The sequence below is a fragment of the Microtus ochrogaster genome, chromosome 4 (genome assembly GCF_000317375.1).
Source record: "Microtus ochrogaster isolate Prairie Vole_2 chromosome 4, MicOch1.0, whole genome shotgun sequence".
In the NCBI taxonomy this organism is placed as follows: Eukaryota; Metazoa; Chordata; class Mammalia; order Rodentia; family Cricetidae; genus Microtus; species Microtus ochrogaster.
This window is the reverse complement of record NC_022011.1, coordinates 25,440,288-25,462,681: the sequence shown is the minus strand read 5'-3', so window position 1 is coordinate 25,462,681 and position 22,394 is coordinate 25,440,288. Positions and strand designations below refer to the sequence as shown.

The window sequence follows — 22,394 nt, the reverse complement described above, 5'->3', positions numbered from 1 at the left end:
ACACACACACACACACACACACACAAACACACACTTTGAGGCCATTTGGGCTACAAAAAGAGACCCCATTTCAAACAAGAACTCTGCAAAAATATAAGCAGCCTATGAAGGGGGCAGCCACAGACTGCTTTCAGAACAGAGACCATAGAGTAGTGGTTCTCAACCTGAGCGGTGAGACTCCCACAGGGCCCAGATCAGATATTTACATTACAATTCGCAACAGCAGCAAATATGCAGTTACAAAGTAACAACAGAAATAATTTTGATGGTGGAGGGGGCATCACCACGACTCACCACCACATAAGGAACTGTATTAAAAGGGCCACAGCACTGGGAGTGTTGAAAACCACCGCCCACAGAGACAGAGGAAGGAAGTCAGAGGCAAGCAGGACTGCCTATCTTCAGTGACTGAGTTAAGAATAAGGACTAACTAACCCTTACCGTCAGAGACCTGGCCGTGGTCCTGACTGACAGGCCCTCCTTAGAGCTAAGGGATAAGTTTGTTGTGTAATCAAGACACCTCCCTTAGAGACAGCGTTCAGATGAGGTGCCAAGGCTGTGACAAGGGCTAGCATTCAGTTAGCACATGACGGGAGTAGGCACAGTGCTAGAGAGGTCCTGATGCGTACTGTCTGGTTCAGTTATGAGACCCAAGGAACAGGATTCCTGGCCCAGGTTAGAGCATTCTACAAACAGACTCTCAGTCAAAGGACTGAGTTCAAATACCTTAGGATTGGCACAGCAAAGAAAGGAAACATTGATGCCCAGAGTGAGGCAGAGGCGGGGAGAGGCCTTTCTCCTCATTGGCCATCTCAAGGCAACACAGAGCCATCCATGGAAGCTCAGCCAGGGCTCTCACTACAGCTCCAGCTGCTCTACCTGCCAGTCTGATCTAGAAGGACAGGGACTTTGCTAAGATGGACTTAAGTGACCTTGAATGGATCATTCTAGGCCTTCTACCCAGTGAAACAGATCATGCTTGTCTCTGTATATAAAAACAAATTAAAAACCCCAAAACTTTAAGATCTTGGGGGGGCATACAACCAATACGTAGGGTACCTTCTACCCTGATGATATGGGCACCTAGCAATGTCATCTATGTGGGTAGCAGGAATTCAATCCTCAAACACAGGCAGACTTGCCTGCAATTCAGGGAGCATGTTTCCTTTAGTCTAACACACGTGTCTTTCTGGAGCCTAAGCCAAGATGCTCTCAGGGCCACAAACGCTCAGGCAAGGTCATGGTATTCATGGTGAACAGTGCAAAAGCAGATGGCGGCAGGAATGGGACAGAGTGGCCATAGCATCTGCTGGAGGACAGTTGGAATCTTGATTCACAAGACTGTCACAGCCAGGAGGGAGAAGGAATCAACCTAAAGCCAAGCATTCATAAAGAGTCAAATTGGTACATGAGTCAAAACTGGCTGTTGAGTCTCTAAAGGTCTCGCACTCTCCATCACAGCCCTTGGGACCAGTGGTGTCAAAGGGAGAGACAGGATGGGCCAGCCAAGAGACACTAAAGAAGGTGTCATCGATGCTTGGTGGTAGGGTAAGAGCCAGAAATAAACCCACAGGCTGGACACAGGTGACCAGTGGGTAGGAAGTATGAGAAGGGACGGCAGGAGCAGCAGGTAGGAGGGTCACGATGCTGCAGACAGACAGGGAGTGGGTGGGGCAGACCATCCAGAGTTCTGGGTCCTTAGCCACACCCCAGGTGACGTGTTAGAAGCATCCTTCTGATGAGCTCAGCAGGCGATGAGTCATGGTGGGGCTAAGATGAGGCCACTTCTGGAATCCTAGCTCCCTAGAGGCAATGCGGTCTCTTCCCACTGAGTCTGCTCTGCCACGAGCCAGGAGCTGAGGAGGGGGGAACAGGTGTCTTGAAGCTGTCTTATGGCTGGGCACATGACGGATGTTATAAGGCTCGACTCAGTGCGGGGCTGACAACCTGAAGCCCGTGTTCAAACACAGCCTTGGCTGTTTGTATACAAGGACACCAAAAAAAGTGGGTTCTCTAAGAGTTGTAAAACCCAAAGCAAATATAATATGCAGCAGAAACTGAGTGTGGCCCTCAGAGCCCCAAAGAGCTGCCATCTGGCCCTTCATCAGCAGAGCTTTGCCAAGCCCTGGCTCATGAGTCAGATCCCAGACTAGGAGTAGAAAAGATGCTCACAGCTCACAGCTGGCCATGGTGGCAACCACACCTGTCACACCAGCACTGTGGGGAGTGGAGGCAGGAGGAGCAGGCACTCAAGGACTCCTTCGGCTCTGTGAGAGTTCAAGCCCAGCCCAGACTACTTTGAGGTGGTGTGTCAAAGGAAAACAAACAACAAAAGGCAAAGCAAGCAAAGAAAACAGAAAAGTGAGGGGGAAGGAAAGATGCTTACCATGATAAGCTACTGGGGAAATATACATTACACTGGTACAGAGGTACCATTTCACGTCTCCTGAGGTGACTGTGACGGGAAAAAGACAGTACCAAGTGTTGACAAGGATGGGGTCAAACCAATCCTTGTGCATTGCTCTTGTGAAGCAAAAATGTACAGCTCACAGCGAGATCATACAAGAGTCCCTGCTTCCCGCCCTCTTGTGCTGCGGGGCAAAGCCCAGAATGTTGCATGTGTTCTCACCACTGAGCTATGCACTTGCCTGTTTGACAGTCTGAAGATGCCAAGCATGCACTGACCACACAGGACAGTGGCTCTGTTTCTAGAAATCTGCCCGAGAAGAAAGGAAAGCCTAGTCCCACACAGATAAGCACACGAGTGACCATGAACAAAATCAATGTCCTTCAGCGAATGTATAACTCAATACAATGGGGTAGAGCCACGTAATGGAAAAAGAATGAGCGCATCCTACGACAGCCGAGGTTACCTCATGGCCACTGTGTCTAGTGACAGAAGGCAGACCTAAGACATACAGTTGGCCAAGCCATAAATTTACTAAAACCATTAAGTTGCATGCTCACGATGACTGATCTTAATGCCACGTAACTTACACCTCAAATAAGCTATTTTTAAACTATATATAACGCCATCTAGGAGGACAGAGGCGAGTAGACAAAGCCAAAGGCAGCGTGGCTTGTTAAGAGTATGGGGTTTGTTGCAATAAGCAGACTTCAGTTCAAATCTAAACTCTCTTTCTACCATCTACCCATTCATCCATCCCTCCGTTATTTATCTGCCTACCCTTCACCCACCCACCCATCTACTCACCCATTCATCCACAACCCACCCATTCACCTTTCTACCATCTACTTATCCACCCAGCCTTCATCTATCTACCCATTCATCGGCTTACCCATCTGTACCCATCATCACCCATCTACCTACCCATCCTTCCTCTCCGTTTCCGCACTCATCCAGCGATCTCCACCATCCACTTACTCATGTATCCATCCTACGCCCATCCATCCGCCCACTCACCCACCGACTTACTACCCAGCCAACAAAGACTACGTGAAGCCTTCTATTATAAAGCGCCAAGTATAGTGCTAAGTCCTACGGAGACTGTGGTTAGGGGAGCAGAGCAGACAGGCCCTGGGATTTACAGCCTATTGTCTGACTGCAGTCCCTCATCTGCAAAGCAGTAAAATGATATCTACGTGTAAAGGCTGGCTGTGATTCCCCACGAAAGAACACACATGAAGCGCTTCATCTACTTCCTGGCTACACAGCTAGAGAGAGATAACATTACCTACCAAGTCGTAGGAGGGAGTGGTCCAGAGCAGGCAAGACTAAGATAGACCCTCAGCATTTGTGGCAAAACGCCCCCCTGCCCCCAGCCAACAATAAACAGAACCAGCAGGCAGAGCCTCCTGTTTCCCTTCTGGCAGAGCCAGTCACTCCATGGCTGTCCTCACCCTCTCTGCTTGTCAAGGAAGGGACGTTACCTGGGCAACACCAGCCATCTCTCTGGAAACTGCTCCTGTGGCAGAAGCAGGCACAAGACACTGGGGTTCTCACGTCTGAGAAAAGTGGAGTCTCTTAGCTCTTCCACAGGAGACAAGCTGTCATCAGGTGGGTGTCCCTCCCCTCACTGGGAGAGGTGTGGCTCAGAATGTACTGGAAATGCTCTTCCCAAGGATGGGGGCCACAGCTCTGCTGCTTGCTGCAGCCCGAGGCTCGCGTGCACACAAATACGCATGCTCCTCGTCACTTGTCACGGGTACTCTGAGGAGCTGCGGAGGGGAGGACGTCCCTACGGAGATGGAGCTTAGCAAGCTAGGGAGGAGGATGTGGACTGGCTTTGACACTTTATTTCCAGGTCCCACGTGGAGTTGCCCAGCCTGTCTGAAAGCTACTGGCCCCAGGGGGCTTCTGACAGTCAACTTAATTAGAATGAAGTCCAGCTCCTCAGCCACACAATCACTCGGCAGCTGCTAGTGGCCGCTACAACAGGCGGGCGCAGATGAAGGACACGCTTGTCACCACAGAAAGAACTATGGGGCAGTGCTATGCCCCTGTCATCATGCCCAAGGTCCAATTCATCTGCAGGCAGCACTGTGCTCAGCACAAGGAAACAGCCTCTATCTGCTCCCTCCAATAGGGGACATGAGTACTCTAAGCTTCCAGCTACTAGATGTGTCCAAACTTTTGACACTGCAACATGACGCTGCCACCTACAAAGTTCACAGAACGAACACACACACACACACACACACACACACATGCACGCACACACGTCCGCCCCTTATAATGCTGAGTAATTTAATACTTTTGTGTTAGGCCACATTCCTCTTATATATGAGCTATGGGGTGCAGACTGGACAGGCCTAAACAGGTACCCTTCCTCAGGCTTTTCCTCCAAAGTGCGGTTCACAGTGAATTGTCCCCTACAGACTCATGGGTTTGAACACTTGGCTCCAGCCGTCGGTGCTGTTCTGGGAGTTGGTGAGACCTTCTGGGTGTGGGGCCTCGTTGTTGGAAGCAGGCTGGAAGGGTGGGGGCATGGAGGCTGCAGGTGGGCTCTGCTTCTGGCTCATCGCCCTACTCCTCAGCTGGCAATCATGTAACAAGCAGCTACCACCTGTTCACTGTCATGTCTGCTTCCCTGTGATGGGCTGTGGGCACAAACTGATGGCCCTCTTCCCTCCCTGAAGCTGTCTGTCAGGGACTCTATCACGGTGACAGGATAAGTTACTAATTTACGTGGTGGCCCCCAGAGTCCCTTGCACACCCAGTAAGACAGGAAGGCTGATTACACCCCTGTCCTGACTCTATACTTGCTATGGGCTGTGGATGTTGGTGCGGGCAGACAAATGGCCTTCTAGACCTATCATATACATGTATGAAATTGTCATAATGAAGCCCATCATTATGACTAAATTAACAAGCTAATAAAAGCATCAAAATGCTGGAAACGCAAGTTGATTTTTATCACAGGGTGGGCCCTTCTGATCTAGAAACATTCACAGATCATGGTGAATCTGTTTCCCTCTGATGAGGATCCTTCCCTTGCCTCAGGCTTGAAAGATGAAACAAAACCTTTCCTTCTCAAGTTGCTTTTGGTCGTGGTGTTTATCACAGCAAGAGAGAGGAAATGGATACCTGAGAAAGCCTATGACCCTGGCTGACTGGGGACTCCAAGGCTGGGAGTCAGCCCTTCTGTCTTTTGTTGTACGTGCCTGTCCATTATTTTTAAGGTGAAAGTCTGACCCCAGTGAACCACCAACCATCCCTACGCATACAGTTCTGTGGCCCTGACCATGTCCTGAACAGCTGTCATCCCAAAGGAAACTGAGGACGCCCAACAGTCAATGCCTCTTCCCCTTCAACAGCTAGTCTCCAGGTTTCTGAAGAGGCCACGGAACTGGAGTCAGACAAGCATGTGACCCTTTGAGCCAGACCTTTCCCACTCAGCAAGATGGATTCACGGTTGACAGGCAGCCTAGTGACTGTCAATATCCATTCCCTCTCATGATGTGGAGTTCATCGTGGTGGCCAGGTCGACTGTTGCTGAGCTGCTTGTCTATTGATAAGGGCTGGGCTGTTCCCATCTCCTGCCTCTGTTCTTCTGCGACCATCTGGATGGCTACCACCCCGTCCTGTGACCTCCGCTGAGCTGTGTGGGTCTTTCAGGGAACCTAGATTTGGCCCGAAATCAGAGGACTTCATCCATTTTTTTTCAGATGCAGGGGGCAGGGAGGAGACAGAAAGCACCCCAGCAATGCTACCAATTAGATAACAATGGCTACTCCTTAGTCAAGAGCAGCTGCGGTGCATGATGGCCTTCACTCTTCCTTCTGAAGGGTCTGCACTTAACACTTAACATGTTAGCTTCACGTGTGCGCATATGTGTGTGTGTGCAGGGACTCAGGTGTGAGGGTACAAGTGGAAGCCAGAAGTCAGCCTTGGGTGCCATTCTTCAGAAGCTGATCATCTTGTTTCTTGAGACAGGGTCTCTCACTGGCCTGGAACTTGCTAAGTGAGCAAGTAGGAATCCACCTGTTGGCCCTGGGATCTCCAAGAGCACACCATCATGCCTGACTTTTTCACATGGGTTCCAGGGACTGAACTCACGTCGGTCTCCAAGCTTGCAAGACAAGCTTTACTTACTAAGTTATCCCCTCAGGCCCTCACATAAACTTCCGTAATCTCAACAGCATCTCAGGGAAGGTGAACCCCACTTTACAGATGAGAAAACTGAGGCAGAGAGGTTAAGCCACACAGCCAGTCATAGCAAGAGAACTAGGGTATCCATGTTTGTACCCTGAGTGTCGGACCTCATGCTATCAATCACGGAGAATGTACCCAGGGCTGGAGAGATGGCTCAGCAATTAAGAGCACTGACTCCTCTTCTCAAGAACCTAAATTCCAGCACCTAAAAGGTGGTTCACAACCATCTGTACCTACAGTACCAGGGGGTTTGACTGACGCTATGGGCACCAGGTACAGACATATCTGCAGTAAACACCTACACACATAAAATAAATACAATAACAACTTTAGAAACCTATGCCTTCCTGTCAGTTGGAGAGCCTAGTTGATGTGTGCCCGAGAAGCCAGCTCCTGGGGAGATGGGTACTTTGTCTGGAAAAGGTCTCAGCTTCAGCTCTCAGCCTAAGTGACCACCATAGGCAGCTTCCCTGTCGCTATTACTGCTGCCAAGGAAACAGCAGGACCCAGGTGGGTGTCCTGTTCTACTGGCTCTGGGCATCAGCTGGTTGCCTGGGTAACCATGAATCTGGCTGGTGAGGATGACCCACCTAGGTGTCAGGCTCCCGGCTGGGTACCAAATCCCACGCGCACTGCATCCCGGGCACAAACTGATCATCACACAGATGTGCGATGCTTTCCACTGAGTTCATGTTGCTTGGAGGCAGGGACGAGGCTTCTACTTTCTCTGCAATATTGCAAAGGGTAGCTGAGCCACTTGGTGCAATGAAATCGCTGCTGGTGGTCTGTTCAAGGCAGGGAGGAGAATCCTAAACCTCAGCATCAGCACCAGAGGCACAGCCTTCAAACAACTGCCATGGACCGGGAACCCTGGGGGTCTGGGCCAAATGCAGACTTAGCCTTACAGATCTGGGCAAGGGCTGTCAGGAAACCCTAGAGACTCTAGAGCCCTGTAAAAACAAGATCCAACCCGCACGCCTGTTGGCTGGCTGTGAGGTAGACACATCCCAACCTGTTGGCATAGATAAGGTGGCGATGGAAGGGACCTCTCCCTTTTCCAGGGTGACCCTGCTGGCAGTGTGGGTTGACCTGTGTCTCCCCAGGAGTTATACCCCAGTTATAACTCCAGGCATCTGACTGTGACCTTTGTAGAAATGGGGTATTTATGGATGGGATCAAATAAGATGAGGTCATGCTTGATTATGCTGGGTCCTTAACTGGTGCCCTTACAATAATCCACATGGAAACTCTTTCTCCTTCTCTCCTCTACCCGCCCCCTCTCTCTCACACACACACACACACAAACACACACACTACTACATGTATAAGCAGACATAAGCAGGGAATGGAGCTGATGGAGCTGTGTGGCCAGACGGAAGGAGGGGAGGGCCAAGGATTGCTTGTAGCCCCCCAGAAACTGTACAAAATCAGGCAAGGATGCTCCCAGAGATTCCAAGGGAACAAGGCCCTGCTCACACCTCGACTCTGGACTCCGCCCCAGAACTATGAGAGAGTGAGTTCTAATATGTATTTTTTTTTAAACAGCTGGAGCTAGAGGTCCTGGGAAACCCGCTTTCCTGGGGAGCAGCAGGTGGGGGCTGGCCTGCAGTCCAGACCCCTAGCCCCTCGCATCTAGCTGTTCCTTGAGCCACACTGATCCATCTAGCCCCATCACGTCATCAAGTGGTCACAGTGAGAGACCCTCAGCTCATCCTCCATTTGCTAGGTGCCAGGCCTTCCTTTCCTTAGTCGTCCTGGTGGTCCGCTCCCTCTGACTCCTCAGGGGGCTGTGGACTCTACATTATCACCCCAAAGCCTGCCCTGGCCCTTGCTGCAATGCACAAGCCCTAGTCCTGTGTGGCCTCAAGTGGGCGGAGCCCAGCCATCCGGAACCCTCCACACCTGCATCATCTGTGATGTCAGAAGGAGCTACCTGGGGACCTGGCAGGGTACAGGAAGAATATCCAGGAGAATTTGGACAGGGACGTCAGCCACAGCTGACGTACGGTCCTTGGCAAGGAGAAGCCACGGGGGAAGATTCTACATCTTCCTTCCACAACACCACAGACCATCAAACCACCAACAAATCAAGGCTTCTTCCCATAAGCTTCCCCAGCGCTAATGCCCACCCTGAAAAAAGCTGCTAGGACCCTCAGTTCTGCCCACACATAAGAAGCATCTTAAGGCTTAAGAGACTCCATGCCAGCCTAGTACATTGTAGATGGGTGGTACTCAGACATTAGGTGTATACCAGCATATTGAATGAGTTTATCCCTGTTCAATAGCATTGTTCACAACAGCCAATAGGCAGAAGCAACGCAAGTTCACAACGTCGGGAACCAATGGCAGCACACGTACATACACATCGGAGTATTACTCAGCCTTAAAAAGGACAGAAATGCTGACACATGCTATAGCATACATGACCTGAAAGACATTCTGCTGAGTGACATACGGCCAAGTCTCATGGGGTTCCACTCATGTTAAGGTGCTGAGCATAGCCAGCTTTCGGGGACAGCATGTTGAATGACAGTTGTTGGGGGTTAGGTCAGGGAAACGGGGCATTGTTTTTGAATGGGGATAGAGCCCCCGATTGGGATGACAAGGCTGGTGGTGACGGCATCACGACAGTGAGAACATACTCATATGCGTGCAGATGGCAGGCGGGCTGAGCATTTTCTAGAAGCTTCGTCTGTGCCGCTTCCACCGTCTTCACACGACTGAGCCATCACACAGCACGCCAAGGAAGTCTGGGCTCCTCATGTCAGCTACAGAACCAGTGCTCCAGCATGTGTAGGTTCGAGCACTCGGCTCTCCCTTCTCAACATGCTGGGAACTACTCCACACCAGTGCCTACTGCTCTCCCTCCTGCCCACTTCTGCAAGCCACCTCACACACAGTACCAGAGGCAGGGCATTCTAGAAGATGCCAAAATGAGGCCCACTGAGGTCTTGCCACCCAACTTGGGGGTCACTCGCAGTACTTTTGGCTTGGTGACCTCAATCGCAGGCATTCTTGACTGACCACGGCCCAACCCGTGACAAACCCTCGTGCTCTGATAGGCTGGAGCGGGGCCTCTCGCTCAATATTAAAGCCAGGTGGAGTTGCTCAGCGCAAACACTTGTGATGGCTCATCTTCACTGCCAGCGTGGCAGGACTTGGAATCACTGGGAGACACACTGCAGGCATGTCTTGTGAAGGTGTTTCCAAGAGACCTGACTGGGATGGGAAGACCCACTGTCACTGTAGCTAACCATTTAATGGGCTGGGGACCCAGACTGAATAAAATGGCGTTTAGCACCAGCATTCACATCTCCTTCTGCTTCCTGCCTGTGGACACACTGTGACCAGCTCCCACAGCTGCCACATCTCTCTTGGCACTGTGGGCTGTATGCATGAGCTATGAGCCAACAGAAACCCTTCTTTAAGTTGCTTAAAAAAATATTTTAAAGATTTACTTATTTTATGTGTATGAGTATTTTGCCAGCCTGTATGTATGTGCACCGTATGTAAGTCTAGTGCCTTCCAGGGTCAGAAGAGTGTGGATTCCTGGAACTGGAGTTACAGAGTTATGAGGTACCACATGGGTGCTGGGCAACCTCCGCCAAGCTGCAGGCATGACATCTTGTCACCGGGCCTGGATGACAGGACTTGGAGAAGGACCAGGGTCTCAAATGTACAGTTGGCCTCTGTGTGCATTTGTGACAGCCTGTGATGTTTGAGCTGGGTTAGAATGAGGAGTGATCCTTGTACCTTCTCCTGACCTCGTGCTAGGCAACTGTACTTTCCGGGAAGGAGATGGGGTTCAGACAGTAACTGAGAACCCCAGGAAAACCCGAACGTTTTCCGGGAGTGTGGGCTCCAAGTAGCTCATCGTGGTGAATTCTAAGTCACCAATATGAGGGGAGGGGACACAACAGAGGATCCAGAGAACACATTCAGGCATTGGCACTTGACCTAAGGCTCTGAGGGACATAGCAATGAGGACAGAGGGAGGCATCAGATTCTGAGGTGGAATTCGGGCCTCGCTGCATGAGAAAATTATTCCATGAGGACTGGTTCTATTCTTTGTAAAATGTCACCATCCAGGGACACTGTGAGGCTTAGACAAGATGACAGATGGAATGGACAGAATCTAGTAGTCACTCAACAAACACTTACTGTGCTTTCCATTTTCTCTGGCTGTTGAAGCCTGGGTTGCACTAGTCATCTGGAGAGAATGTTGGTTCGACATAGTGTAAGTGGTCCTACCCCAGTTCATGACTTAGATTTGAATTTCTTTTATTTATTTGAGATAGGGTCACATGTGGCCAGACTGGCCTTGAATTTACTTCATAACCAAGAGTAACCTTGAATGTCTGACCCTCCTGGCTGCATTTCCCAAATTCCCAGATTACAAAGTGTACATCACTTTACCTGGTTTATGGAGTGCTGGGAATTGAACTCGAGGCTTTGTGTATGCTCGGCATACACTCTACCAATTGAGCCACCCACCCGCCCGCCTCTCAATCAGACTCTCTAAGCAGCCAAGTGATACAAGCCTGTGAACCACTCTTGAGAAGCAATGAGACATGAAGTCAAGTTCTTTGAACTGGTCAGGAGGCTGGGAAAGAAGAGACCTGCGTAGAAAATTCAACTCAGACTTCAAGAAAAGCCTTAAGAGCTAGCACCTACAGGTGCCTGCTGCCACCCTGGCAGTGTCAAGGGACCCTGACCTTCTAGGTGTCCTTTATTGTCATGGTCCTAAAAGCCTATCCCATCTAAGGACAGACACAGCCACACAGCCGTTGCAGAGAGCCTGGCTTGAGCCTCTGTAGATCTGCCCTGGTTTTTCTACCACCCTCAGAAGACAGTTCCCCAGCACAATGTTGCTACCATGCAGCAGCTCTGTTAGGAGTGGACTTGCGTCTCCACGAGTGGGTATCTCTGTTTGTCTATGGGGCTCGGCATGTGCTAGGGCTACCGTGAAGGTTCGAAACACCGATGCTTCAGGGCCTCGGTGACAGAGTTGTGACACCAACACTAGCCAGTCAGCTTCTCCCAGAGTCTCCCCTTCCCCGGACCTGTGCCACCGCCCCACTGGGCATGCGTCACCTCTGGAAGGGTGAGGGTGAATTCCTCTGTGGGGACAGCTGTGGCTGCTCTTTAAAGTCTCTGCCTAGCCTCATTTCCAAGCCAATGGGTGGGCAGGAGCCACTGAGGCCAATACAAAACTGCAGGCCACTGTCATCTCCTCCACTGGGCCACTCAACCACCATGCCACCCTGAAAGCAAGACAGCATCCCCAGATCAGAGCACCACACTGTCACCACAGCCTCCTGAGGAACAGAGGTCAGGTCAAACGATGACGCTGTCTTCTGGTTATGTCTGGAAAACTCATCCACAAAGACAAGGAGGGGGGAAAAAATCAAATAAAATTCTGCCTTAAAGGGCAGAAAGCGGGCTTACCCACAAACCATGTATGTGAAAACCCTCCCTGTGCGGCTCGGTGACTCATCGGTCCCCATCAAAGTGTGTGCTGATGACACATGGAAGCTCCAGTCCCCTCCTTGCTTGGAAGAAAAAACAACCCACAGATGCCACTTCTTTCCTGAATGCTGGGAGAGAGAGAGCCACCATGCTGCTCCAGGGACCCAGGCGGGCTTTCGTATCGAAGGGAAAGGAATCTCAGTGCTGTCAGGTCTCTAGGAGGGCTGGGGAAGGACGAAGGTTCGAGGGCAGGCTCGGAGGTCCGAGAACATAGTGAAAACCCAGCTCCTCCATTTTCTCTCAAGTGCACGTGTGTGTCATGCGTGGACATGTGTGGGGGCTCAGGAATTGTCACCTGGACTTCCTTCCTTGCTCTCTTCTAAGGCAAGGTCTCTCACTAGAACCTGGGGCTTGCTGACTAGGTGAGGCTGACGGGTCAGTAAGCCCTGGGGATCTGTCTGTCTCTGCCCCTCTGGTGCTGAGGCTACAAGTATGTTTAAAAAGGGGGGGGGGGCTCCTGAGGGTGAAACTCAGCTCTTCATGCTCAGATATTTTCCCCCTCCCTCCCCCACTCTCTAACCTTGCTGCTTGGGGCTGGTTACTGTATCCATCTGGGTTCCAGATGTTTGGCCTATGGAATAGGGAGACGCATCAGGTCCCCAGGGTGAGGACTAGGTATCAAAGCCCGTGTGCTATTTGTAGATAGTAGACATTCAAATTCTCTCCCCTGGTCCTTGGCGAAACCCCATTTCCCAATATGAATGCCAGTGAATTACTGAAGACCCGAAGCCCTATCTAGCTGCTCTGAGCAGAATCTAGCAGCCTTTCTTCACCTGTGGCCTGGTCTCCGCTACCTAGGCTCCACAGTGCCGGCCAGCCAGTGGCTTCACATCGGACAGATGCTGAGAGAAACAGCCGCAGGGAGGAAGTCCTTGTTTGGCTCACATCTTCAAAGGTTGTAACCCAGAGCCATCTGGCTCCACTGTTTCTGGTCTTAAGGTATGGCAGGGTGACCAAGGAGGAATGTCTTATGGCCTAGGCGCCTGTTCAACTCAAAGCAGCCAAGAAGCAGAGAAAAGGACAGAGAAAGGGAGAGGAGAAAAGCGCTAGCCACACTCCTAGGGGCTTACTTCCTCTGGGGAAGCCCCACCTCCTAAAGTGTCCATCAATTCTCAACAATGGTATCAAATCCTGCGAGGGTGGGCAATCACTTCCGAAGAGCCCATCAGCTGGCAAACCTGCTGTACAGATCAGCCTTTGAGTGACATCTCCCATGCAAACCATAGCGCTGTGTCATAAAAACATTAACTAGAGGGAACCGGGCAGTGGGGGCGCACACCTTAAACCTCAGCAGCACTCGGGAGGCAGAGGTAGGCAGGTCTCTGAGTTTGAGACCAGTCTGGGCTACAGAGTGAGTTCTAGGATGACCAGGGTTACACAGAGAAATCTTGTCTCAGAAAAACCAACGAGCAAACAAATGGAAGTCTCCAGAACTGCACTGTTCATAAGTGTATCGTCCAGGACTGCTTTGAGCAGTCTAATGGATAGGAGCTACTCTCTCTCTTATGGTCAGGTGCAGTGTACCCACACTGTATAGGCCACTAGCCCGTCAGTGGCTATCTCCTTAACCAGAGCTGGTGTGGTGCCAGGGTTTGCACTCAGCTCACCCTCCTTTGACTTAACAATGGCTCCTGGGTGCACACGCTGTGACTGATGCAAAGAACAGCTTCAGGACATCAAACAAGCACAGATACGGCCTCTGGTACTGGGCAGTTTGGACCTTGGCAGGTAAGGCATCACACAGACACAGAGCTCAGGACCTTTGGAAGGGTTGAAGCGAGGGAGACAGTGGATCTCTTCCTGCATCTACAGAGACACGCTACCATAGAGAAAAGCCAGAGGACCGAGGACCCAAAGAGTGAGGTGAGGAAAATGATGTCTGCGTGATGTTTTCAAAAGAAGACAGCCTGAGCAGCCCGCTAGGCTGCCGTCATGGACAGCTCATGGCGGAGATACAGGCTGGAGAAGACTCGATTTTCATTCATAGTTTTCCCTGATTTTAAAGGACCGCCACAGACCTGGGCAGGGTTCAGTTTGTTTGTTTTATTTTTTCCAAATTTATTTTTTTATTTGAGAATTTCATACATGAGTATTGTATTGACATCACCCCCCACCAACTGCTACCATCTCTAACTTTATCCCCTCAAAACCGTAACTTCTTTAGTTAATACTGCTAAATGTACATATATAACCTATTATAAGACTAAACTGCATATATATATATATATATATATATATAAACATAACTTATTGAATCTATTGGTCCTATGTAGACGTGTTAAGGTGACCACTGGGGATTGGATAATCTATCAGGGAGCTTGTTCCTCTCTCAGTAGCCACCAATTGCCTGTAGTTCTTCATCTAAAGGTGGGGCCTTGGAAAATTTCCTCCATCTGCATTGGAACAACAACGGGTACCATTATGCAGGTCTTGTTTAGGCAACTATACTGTTGAAATTTCGTGAGTCCAACGTCCCTGTCGTATCTCGATATATGCTATCTAACACGTGGTCCTGGTCCTCTGGCTCTTACAATCTGTCCCCTATACCAAAATGTTCCCTAAGTCTAGTGAAGATAACAATCAACTCTGCACACTTGACAGTTAAGACTTGTGTGCTTTGTTACATATGATCATAGTTCAAGTTTTAAAATCATAAAAAAGTGTGAACAGGTCCACAGCAAGTAGAAATTCTTTTGAAGTTTATCCTTTTCAATCTTCAAAAACAAATGGGGACTCTCATCCCCTCCTCCCAGAAGCAGTGGGTAACAACTACTCAGGAGAAAGAGTGGTCAGCTTCCACTCACAGTGACTATCTGGTGACCATTGCCCCACAGCCTGGCAACTAACTCCCATGCACCCGCAGTGGGTATGTGGGCACAAACACCAGAGTGTTCCTGCCTGTACCAGGCCTAACTGGACGTGTCCTGTCACCAGAGGATTAACAAGCTGAGCCACACCCACAGCAGAACAAACGTCACCCAGCACAAACAGAATATAGCGTCACCACATGAACAAGAACACGTCTAAGTCTCACAAACCCAATTTTCAGCCTACAAGCCCAAGGCACAAATGAGTCCATTCATAATAGTGAATTCAAGCAGGCCAGACTAATAATAGATGCTTCTAGGTGTGTGGGCATTGGAGACCCACGGTGGGTAGGGTCCTCAGACTTCAGGTTCCCTGGGGAGAGTTCTCTGGGTCACCTCTTTTGGTCTGTATGCTTCTCTTGAGGCTCCCGGGAAAAGCCATTCTAAAGGACAGAAGCACCTGTGCCAAGCCTCATCTGGGGTCAAGTACTGACTTACCTAGCACAGAATCTGGGAGAGGTGAGAGGGTGGGGAAGTGGGGAGACTGTAGGCTCAGGGTGGGGTGCTGTCCTCACCTCCATAACCCTGCCAAATTCTGACAGAAGAAGCTGGAAGAAAGGACGAAGCTAACTCAGAGGCCACCTGCCTAGGTTTGCGTTCCTGTCCCGCCTGTGTTAGGGGGGCACTGAACCTGTGTGCTCTTCAGCTCCTTCTTCGAGATGAGCCTCATTAAGCCTTGGGGTTCCATGGCATACCCCCAGCACGGTTCCCAACATCAGACAGTGGCTAGTAATTGTTTTTATTTTCTCTACCATACAGGAAGCCTGAGAGCATTGACTCTCCTCCCCAAGGCCACCCAGCCTCTGCCACTTGTTAGTTTCAATCCCAGGAGCTCCCCTTGTTGTTAGTTACGGGGACCCCAGTGACTCTTTGAGGGGCCACACTGAGGCTAGAAGACACTAAGGACTAGTAGCCCTGGCCACCAAAGCCTCCACACTTGGGTCCTCCTAAACCAGCCACCTTTGCTCTCTGGGACACCACAAGGCCTTCCAGCAATGCTGGAGTCTGGCGACTTCTTACAGTTCAACTTTTACAAGGGTCCCGAAGCCGCTCTGACCCTTCTGGGAATGAATGCCAAGAGCTAACGTGGATAGGTGAGGCAGGCACGTAGTTGGGTTGTAAAAGGGCCCTGTCCTGCTTCTCCTTCCTTCTTAGAGGGCAGGACACTTGCGAGTCATACAAGAGGGCTGATCCAGCGACTGGGAAGTGAGGGGCCGGGCCAGGTCCAGGCACTGAGTAAACGGGAGTGGTGTGGTTATATATGGGCAGGTGTGGGAGCTAGGCAGACAGCCAGGGACAGGTGACCAACCAGCCTTCACCCATAGTCCTCCACACATCTGGAAGGCCTGGAAGGACATGCAAAGCTCTAGACACGCAGTACCGAGGAGGGACCAGGGTCTGTGAGAGCTAACTTTCTGGGGAAGGAGGGAGCTGTTCTCACGCCCCTCCCCCTGGCTATTAGACTACTGAAAAAAAAAAAAAAAACGGGCCCCAAGCAATTAGAATTTCTCCTAGAATTCATGCTGAGAGAAAGAAAAGGCTGGAGTGGGTGGGAGGCAGTCAGAGAAGGAACACGGATCCCTCCAAGAGAATGCACACAGTTATGACAGCTCCTCAGACCACCTCATGGGTGAGTCTGGAGCAGAGACAATGAGGCACCATGGTGGGGCTACCCCTCAACAAGGGCTGCTTAGTTGTGTGCTTCTATCGCTAAACCTCATATTGCTATCTTGAAGATGGACTTCGGGGGTTGGGTTACTGGACGCTTGGTCCCTCCTTTCCGTTTCTCACTATTCCGTGTCTGTTGAATTGGCATACAGACAGTGGTGGCCAACCTTATATTGTTAGGCTGCCAGGGCCCGGGATCTGACCCTATTAATTCCTATGGGGTTATGTGTATGGGGGTGTGCAGCACCTTCTGAACCACATTAGGAGGCGAAGGCTGGGCTGCAGAGTACCAGTTGTATAGATGAAGGTAAGGTACCCAGCTAGGGGTTCACCACCAGCTGTAGCTACTCCTCAAGGTATCCAGGCAGGCTTGCCCCTCCACGGGTGTGTGTACTGGGACCTCTTCTCTCCAGAGCCCAGGGAGAAAAACAGGCCAGCTTCTCACAGTTTTGTAAGCACGGGTAGTGCCCTTCCAGCCTGGAACACAGTCGATGCCACACAACCTAGGCTGGCCCCTCATAGTGTTACACACATGCCCTGGTGCACACAGTGGGCCTGTCCTTGCACAGTAACATATAATTAGGATGGGTCATTCTCTTTTGGGCCTTGAACACACCTTAGGCCTTTCTTCTTATGGCCCTGTACAATACAACAGGCCTGTTCCCTCACAGGGTTGAACAACAGGCCTGTCTCCTTACAGCCTTACACATGGATTGGCCTGATTCCCAGAGCTTTGTACACACACAGGCTCTTATCTACCCTCTCAGACTTTGTATACAAAACAGGCCTGTCTCTGTACACATGACAGGCTTTTCCCTCGAAGCCTCGTGCACACGTAAGCTATCTCTGCAGACCCTGGCCTCTGAGGGCCTGGGCAGGAGCAAGGAGGAGGATCTGAGTCAGAACTGAGGCCTCATTAACTTTGTGTGACTGTTTATGTTTCAAACCCAAGGGAATTGGCCCCAAAGGCCTACTGCTTAAACCAAACAGGACAGCCTCCCCAGGGAGCCCTCAGGACCGCAGGCTGGGCTCCTAGGGGTTTGGCTAGGGCAGAACAGCTCTTTCCCATCCCATTCCTAGGACAGGAGGTGCATGTCCCCTATTCCATCATGGGACTCCAGGCTTCCCTAGGCTCCCCTGACCAAGGCAGCTGTGGGCAAGAGCAAAGCTCTTTCCAGGAAGAGGGAAGCGGAAGGGAGAAAAAAAGGACTCAAGGCTCATGGCCTCATGTCTCCTCAGAGCAGCTGCTGGCTTGTGACAATCTATCCAGGTAGAGAAAACGGTAGTGAAGGAACCTCTCAGCCAAGAGGGCCATGATGGTAGCAGGAAACACACAAGGAGATCCCAGTAGAGATCTCCTGACTATAAAAAAAAAAATGGCAAGACTCCTACAAGGGGGCCGCAGCATCCCTTGGCTGAGGAGCCCTGCCCTTCTGAGGGCCATACACTGTCGTTGCAGCTAAGTCTTCTTAAGACCCAATTTTGCCCTCCCGAGGAAACACACTGCCCTGGGCAAGTCTAGGCAAGTTAAACTGGGAGACACAGTATCTGAGCGGAGTGCGTCACGGTACGAAAAGAGCACACGCTATCTATATATACTCCCTGTTGTAGGCCACAGGCAGGAAACTCACAAATTCAAACCGTAGCTGTGGAATCGCTAAATGTCCTAAATTCTGATGTTCTGTTGTCAGCTTTTCCTTGCCCTCTGTGTTAAAAAGGAAAAAAAAAGAAACAAGTAAATAAAACAGCGGAGAACTAACTCCACAGTGGCAGCCTTTACCCACGGAGGAAAAGAGTGGCCGGGCTGTCTCAGGAACAGAGAGGGGGGGGGTCACATCCTGAATGGGCTGATGAGTCCAAACCTCAGGCTGTTTGACAGAGAGGGGGCCCACAGGACTGAATTAAAGCTGCCGTGTAACCATGGGCAAGCTGTCTGGCCGCTCTGAGCTCTAGTTCCCATACTGGCTGAATGACAGGAGAACAGAAGTGTGCAACCTAGGCCCGACACGTTACGGACTTTATGCGAACAAACACTCAGATCTGTTTGGATTGGGACAAGGAAAGGTAAGGGTTCGAATCCAGGCCTTCCAGCTGGCATTGCTAGGTGGAAGTATTCCCCCAAACAGCTTATGATTCTCTGTCACTCTGCAGGGACAGACAGCAAGTCTTAATAACCCTCACCAAACTCAAACCAGACCTCCAGGAGCCATCATTAAATCAAATTGCCATACCTGGTGGCCACATACCCAAATCATCAGGGGTCACCTAACCCAGGTAGCATCTCACACAAGCTTATATGGTGGGAAGGAGAGTCACCCACCTCCTGGAGGAAGGGACAGAGTCCGGTGAGCCCAATGCCATCCTCTAGTAACTCTGGCTTGGTTTCCCCAGGTATTTTTAAAGAAAGTTGTTTTTTTTTTTTTAAGATTTATTTATTTATTATGTACACAGTGTTCAGCCTCCATGCCTGCAGGCCAGAAGAGGGCACCAGATCTCATTACAGATGGTTGTGAGCCATCATGTGGTTGCTGGGAACTGAACTCAGGACCTCCAGCCCCTTAAAGAAAGTTTTCACTGACTGAATTTAGGGACTATAAAAATGCTAGACACCATGATAATGGAGCTGACAGGTCCTTCTAGAATTGCTGAAAACCCAAGGGCATTCTCCCCATTTCTCTGGGTTCACTTTGTAAACCCCACACATAATCCTAGGTTAGAATGCTGAGATAATCTTTCCGCCAAAACCTCTTAAACTTTCATTTCCTTGTAAGCCTCAACCTGGAGGCAATCCTCCTGCCTCAGACTCCAAAGTCCTAGAAACATAGACATGTGTCACTAAGCGTGAAATTCCACTGCATGCCTCTTATCTTGGTTACCTCTTGAAACTTCAGAAGCACAGCCAAAGAGGCGTACCTGGCATGCAGGGAGAGGAAACATTCACCTCAACAGGCTGGCAATGAGTCAGGACCCTTCACCCTCCTCATCCCTTGCAGACTGAGCCCCCCTTTCCAGGACTAAGTCTGGCACAGACAGGAATGAACGTCACAGGGGCATGCCACCAGTGATATGGAGAGCAGGAACCTTGCCCAGCTGTCAGTACACAGTAGGAGCTCAATAAGTGCAGCCTCATACTAACAATTCATGCTTAGCCCAGACTTGGCACCAGGAGCGTAGAGCAAGAAGATGGACAGGTAACAGTGGAGGAAATGAAGATCTCTCAGGGACAGTCACGTGATTTTCTGGGCACTCCTTCAGCTTAGTGCATGCTGCCAGCTTCCAAGATCCTCTAGGCCACTATGAAGACACCCCATGACACGGTCCACACCTACAATGGTGGGTTCTGAACCACAGCTTAGAAGGCACGGGAGGGAGACAAGAGACATTCGAGAATGTACTACCCGTGCCCTGTGACCCGACTCCATTACCTGGGCCACTGAACACAACAGAACTGGATCCTGGCGGGGGTGATGGTGGTGGTCCAGGCCTAAGAAGTGACAGCAGGTGCCTGTCCTTTCCAAGTGTCAGAAGCTTGAAACTTCACAGAGTGAGAAGGGAGTAAGTGAAGCTGGGAAGCCAGCCCACCAAAAGGAGCAAAGATGGCGAACAAGAGACGGGGTTTTTCAACCTCTGTTGAACTCCTGTTCCATGCAGCTTCCAAAACTTCTTGCTCAAAGAACGTTCTGGAACCCAGAGTGCAACCTCCCTGAACCCCAGGTTTGCCCTCCCTCTGATGAAAGCAGATCTAGGGCCCTCCTTGAAGCAAGGGACCAGCTAGAAGGTTCTAAGCTGAGCAGCCACCACCAAGGACCTGCTTCTATTACAAGGCACACAGAACTTGGGGAGGCCGCAGAAACTCCCAGCAGCAGCAGAGACCCCTCACGGAGCCACCCATGAGGTAATGTTCCCCCCTTCAGGCCTGTGTCCTATCCAGCTCTCAGCCATCACTCTCTAAGCCCCAAGGAGCCACTGCAAACCGGAAGCAGGGTCCCGACTTACCTTCCACTGCAGAGAATGGAACCACTGATCTCGCAGGTAGCTGTTGGCAGCCTGTAACAACAAGAACAGAAGAATGGCAGGTCATTTTCTAGAATGTCTCAGACCATCTTACTGCCCTCCACGTAAGCCCCTAACCACTGCCATTTGCCCTGAGGCCCCGGCTTGCCTCCGGAAAAATTGTGCACTGACCCTCAAGAGTAAAATCAGAACAGAAGACATGGCTGCCAGTATGGGATAGTTTGGCTGGGTACAATCGCCTCCACCCTGCTGGCTGGAACACTTTCCCTGTGCTTATACATATTGGACCTTGGATGGTGAGAACTGGCAGAAGACGAGAGAGTTGAGTGATTGGTGCCTCTGTTCTGCCAGAACTGTCCAGGAACCTGGCCCGTCACACCTGGGGTTCTCTCAACATTCCCCACCATGGGCTTCCAACACCTCGAACGTATGTACCAGAGCTAAGCCTCAGAAAGACCCAGGTCCAGGTCACAACCCTGATCACATCCTAGGTATGAGCAAGACATCCAACGACGACATAAGGCCTCCAGAGGCCTGTGAAGAGAAGCACCCCCACTCACAGCCTGGGGCTCACCTGCAACCCCAGCTCTGGTCAGCACTGGCTCAGTATCTGGTCTCCTGACAATGGACCACGGGGTGTACAACAGCGGAATGGAGCAAGCACCTTGCAGAGGCTCCACAAAGGTTCTCCCTTTAGCCCCGGCCACTGTGTGTGTTGATTTCTCTAGTGTTAATAATTTCCACAGTTAGCTCTATACCATGGAGACTCACAACTCTCATGAGCAAGTATAAACCAGGATGGGCCAGCTCCAGCACAGCCCTGGTCCACAGCCTTGTCTATGCTTTCAACATATCACAGTGAAGAAAAATCATGGGGGAAGGGAGTCCTCCAAAAAAAACACATACACACTAATCACCTGTGGTGCTGCTATCCTGTGGGGGTAGAGAGTCCACAGATGGTACATCAAGGCTCTCGTGACAGGGAGATCACCCTGGACCGTGTAGTGGCCCCGTGGGATCACAGGGTCCGTGTAAAAGGGAGGCAGAAGGGCCTATCACACTGAAGCAGGGAGACGATCAAGGTCACAGACTCCAAGGAGCAACCAGAAGCTAGGAAAGGAAAGGAGACAGACTCTCTCCTGGGCCTCAGAAGCAGAGCACTGGCCACACCCTGATGCTGGCATGTTGCACCTGGGATCCCAACAGGCAACTTCAGAAGATCCAACTGATCTTGGGATGAGAGTCAAGCCCAACCTACTCTGAGCTCCACTGTTACCTTTCTGATATGGACCTGGGGCCGAGATGTCACATGCGGCCCACAGTCTCGTTCCTAGCTCCTTTCCTTCCTACACACAGGACAAGTGCACACAGCTGAGGGACTTGGCCATGAGTGTGAGCTGATGTGATGTGAAAGGGCACAAGCTTTGCTCTTCCGCATGGCTTGGCCCTGTTTCCTCCCATGCAGTAGCAGCCGAAATATCTCAAATGTCTGCTCCAGAACAGAGGCCCCGATGAGGTAGGTAAGTAGACAGATGGGTAAGTGGGTGGATGGGTAGATGGGTAGATGGATGGATGGACAGACGGACGGACGGACAGACGGGTGGGTGGATGGGCGGATGAATGGATGGATGGATGGACGGACGGACGGACGGACGGATGGATGGATGTGTATGTGGATGGATGGATGGATGGATGGATGG

The 22,394-nt window shown here is 50.8% G+C and overlaps 1 protein-coding gene across 2 annotated transcripts in view; it reads right to left on the bottom strand.

Moving 5' to 3' along the window:
• The window catches only part of Cmip (c-Maf inducing protein), a 194,500-nt gene that overhangs the window by 48,616 nt on the left and 123,490 nt on the right, over nt 1-22,394 (bottom strand). Inside the window, exon 3 of one of the 2 annotated variants that reach the window (XM_005345735.3) lies at nt 20,677-20,727. In XM_005345735.3, the coding sequence (XP_005345792.1) occupies nt 20,677-20,727 (51 nt within the window). Of the gene's footprint in view, nt 1-3,891; nt 4,118-20,676; nt 20,728-22,394 lie in introns of those variants that run through there. The other variant, XM_005345736.2, reaches the window with a different exon arrangement.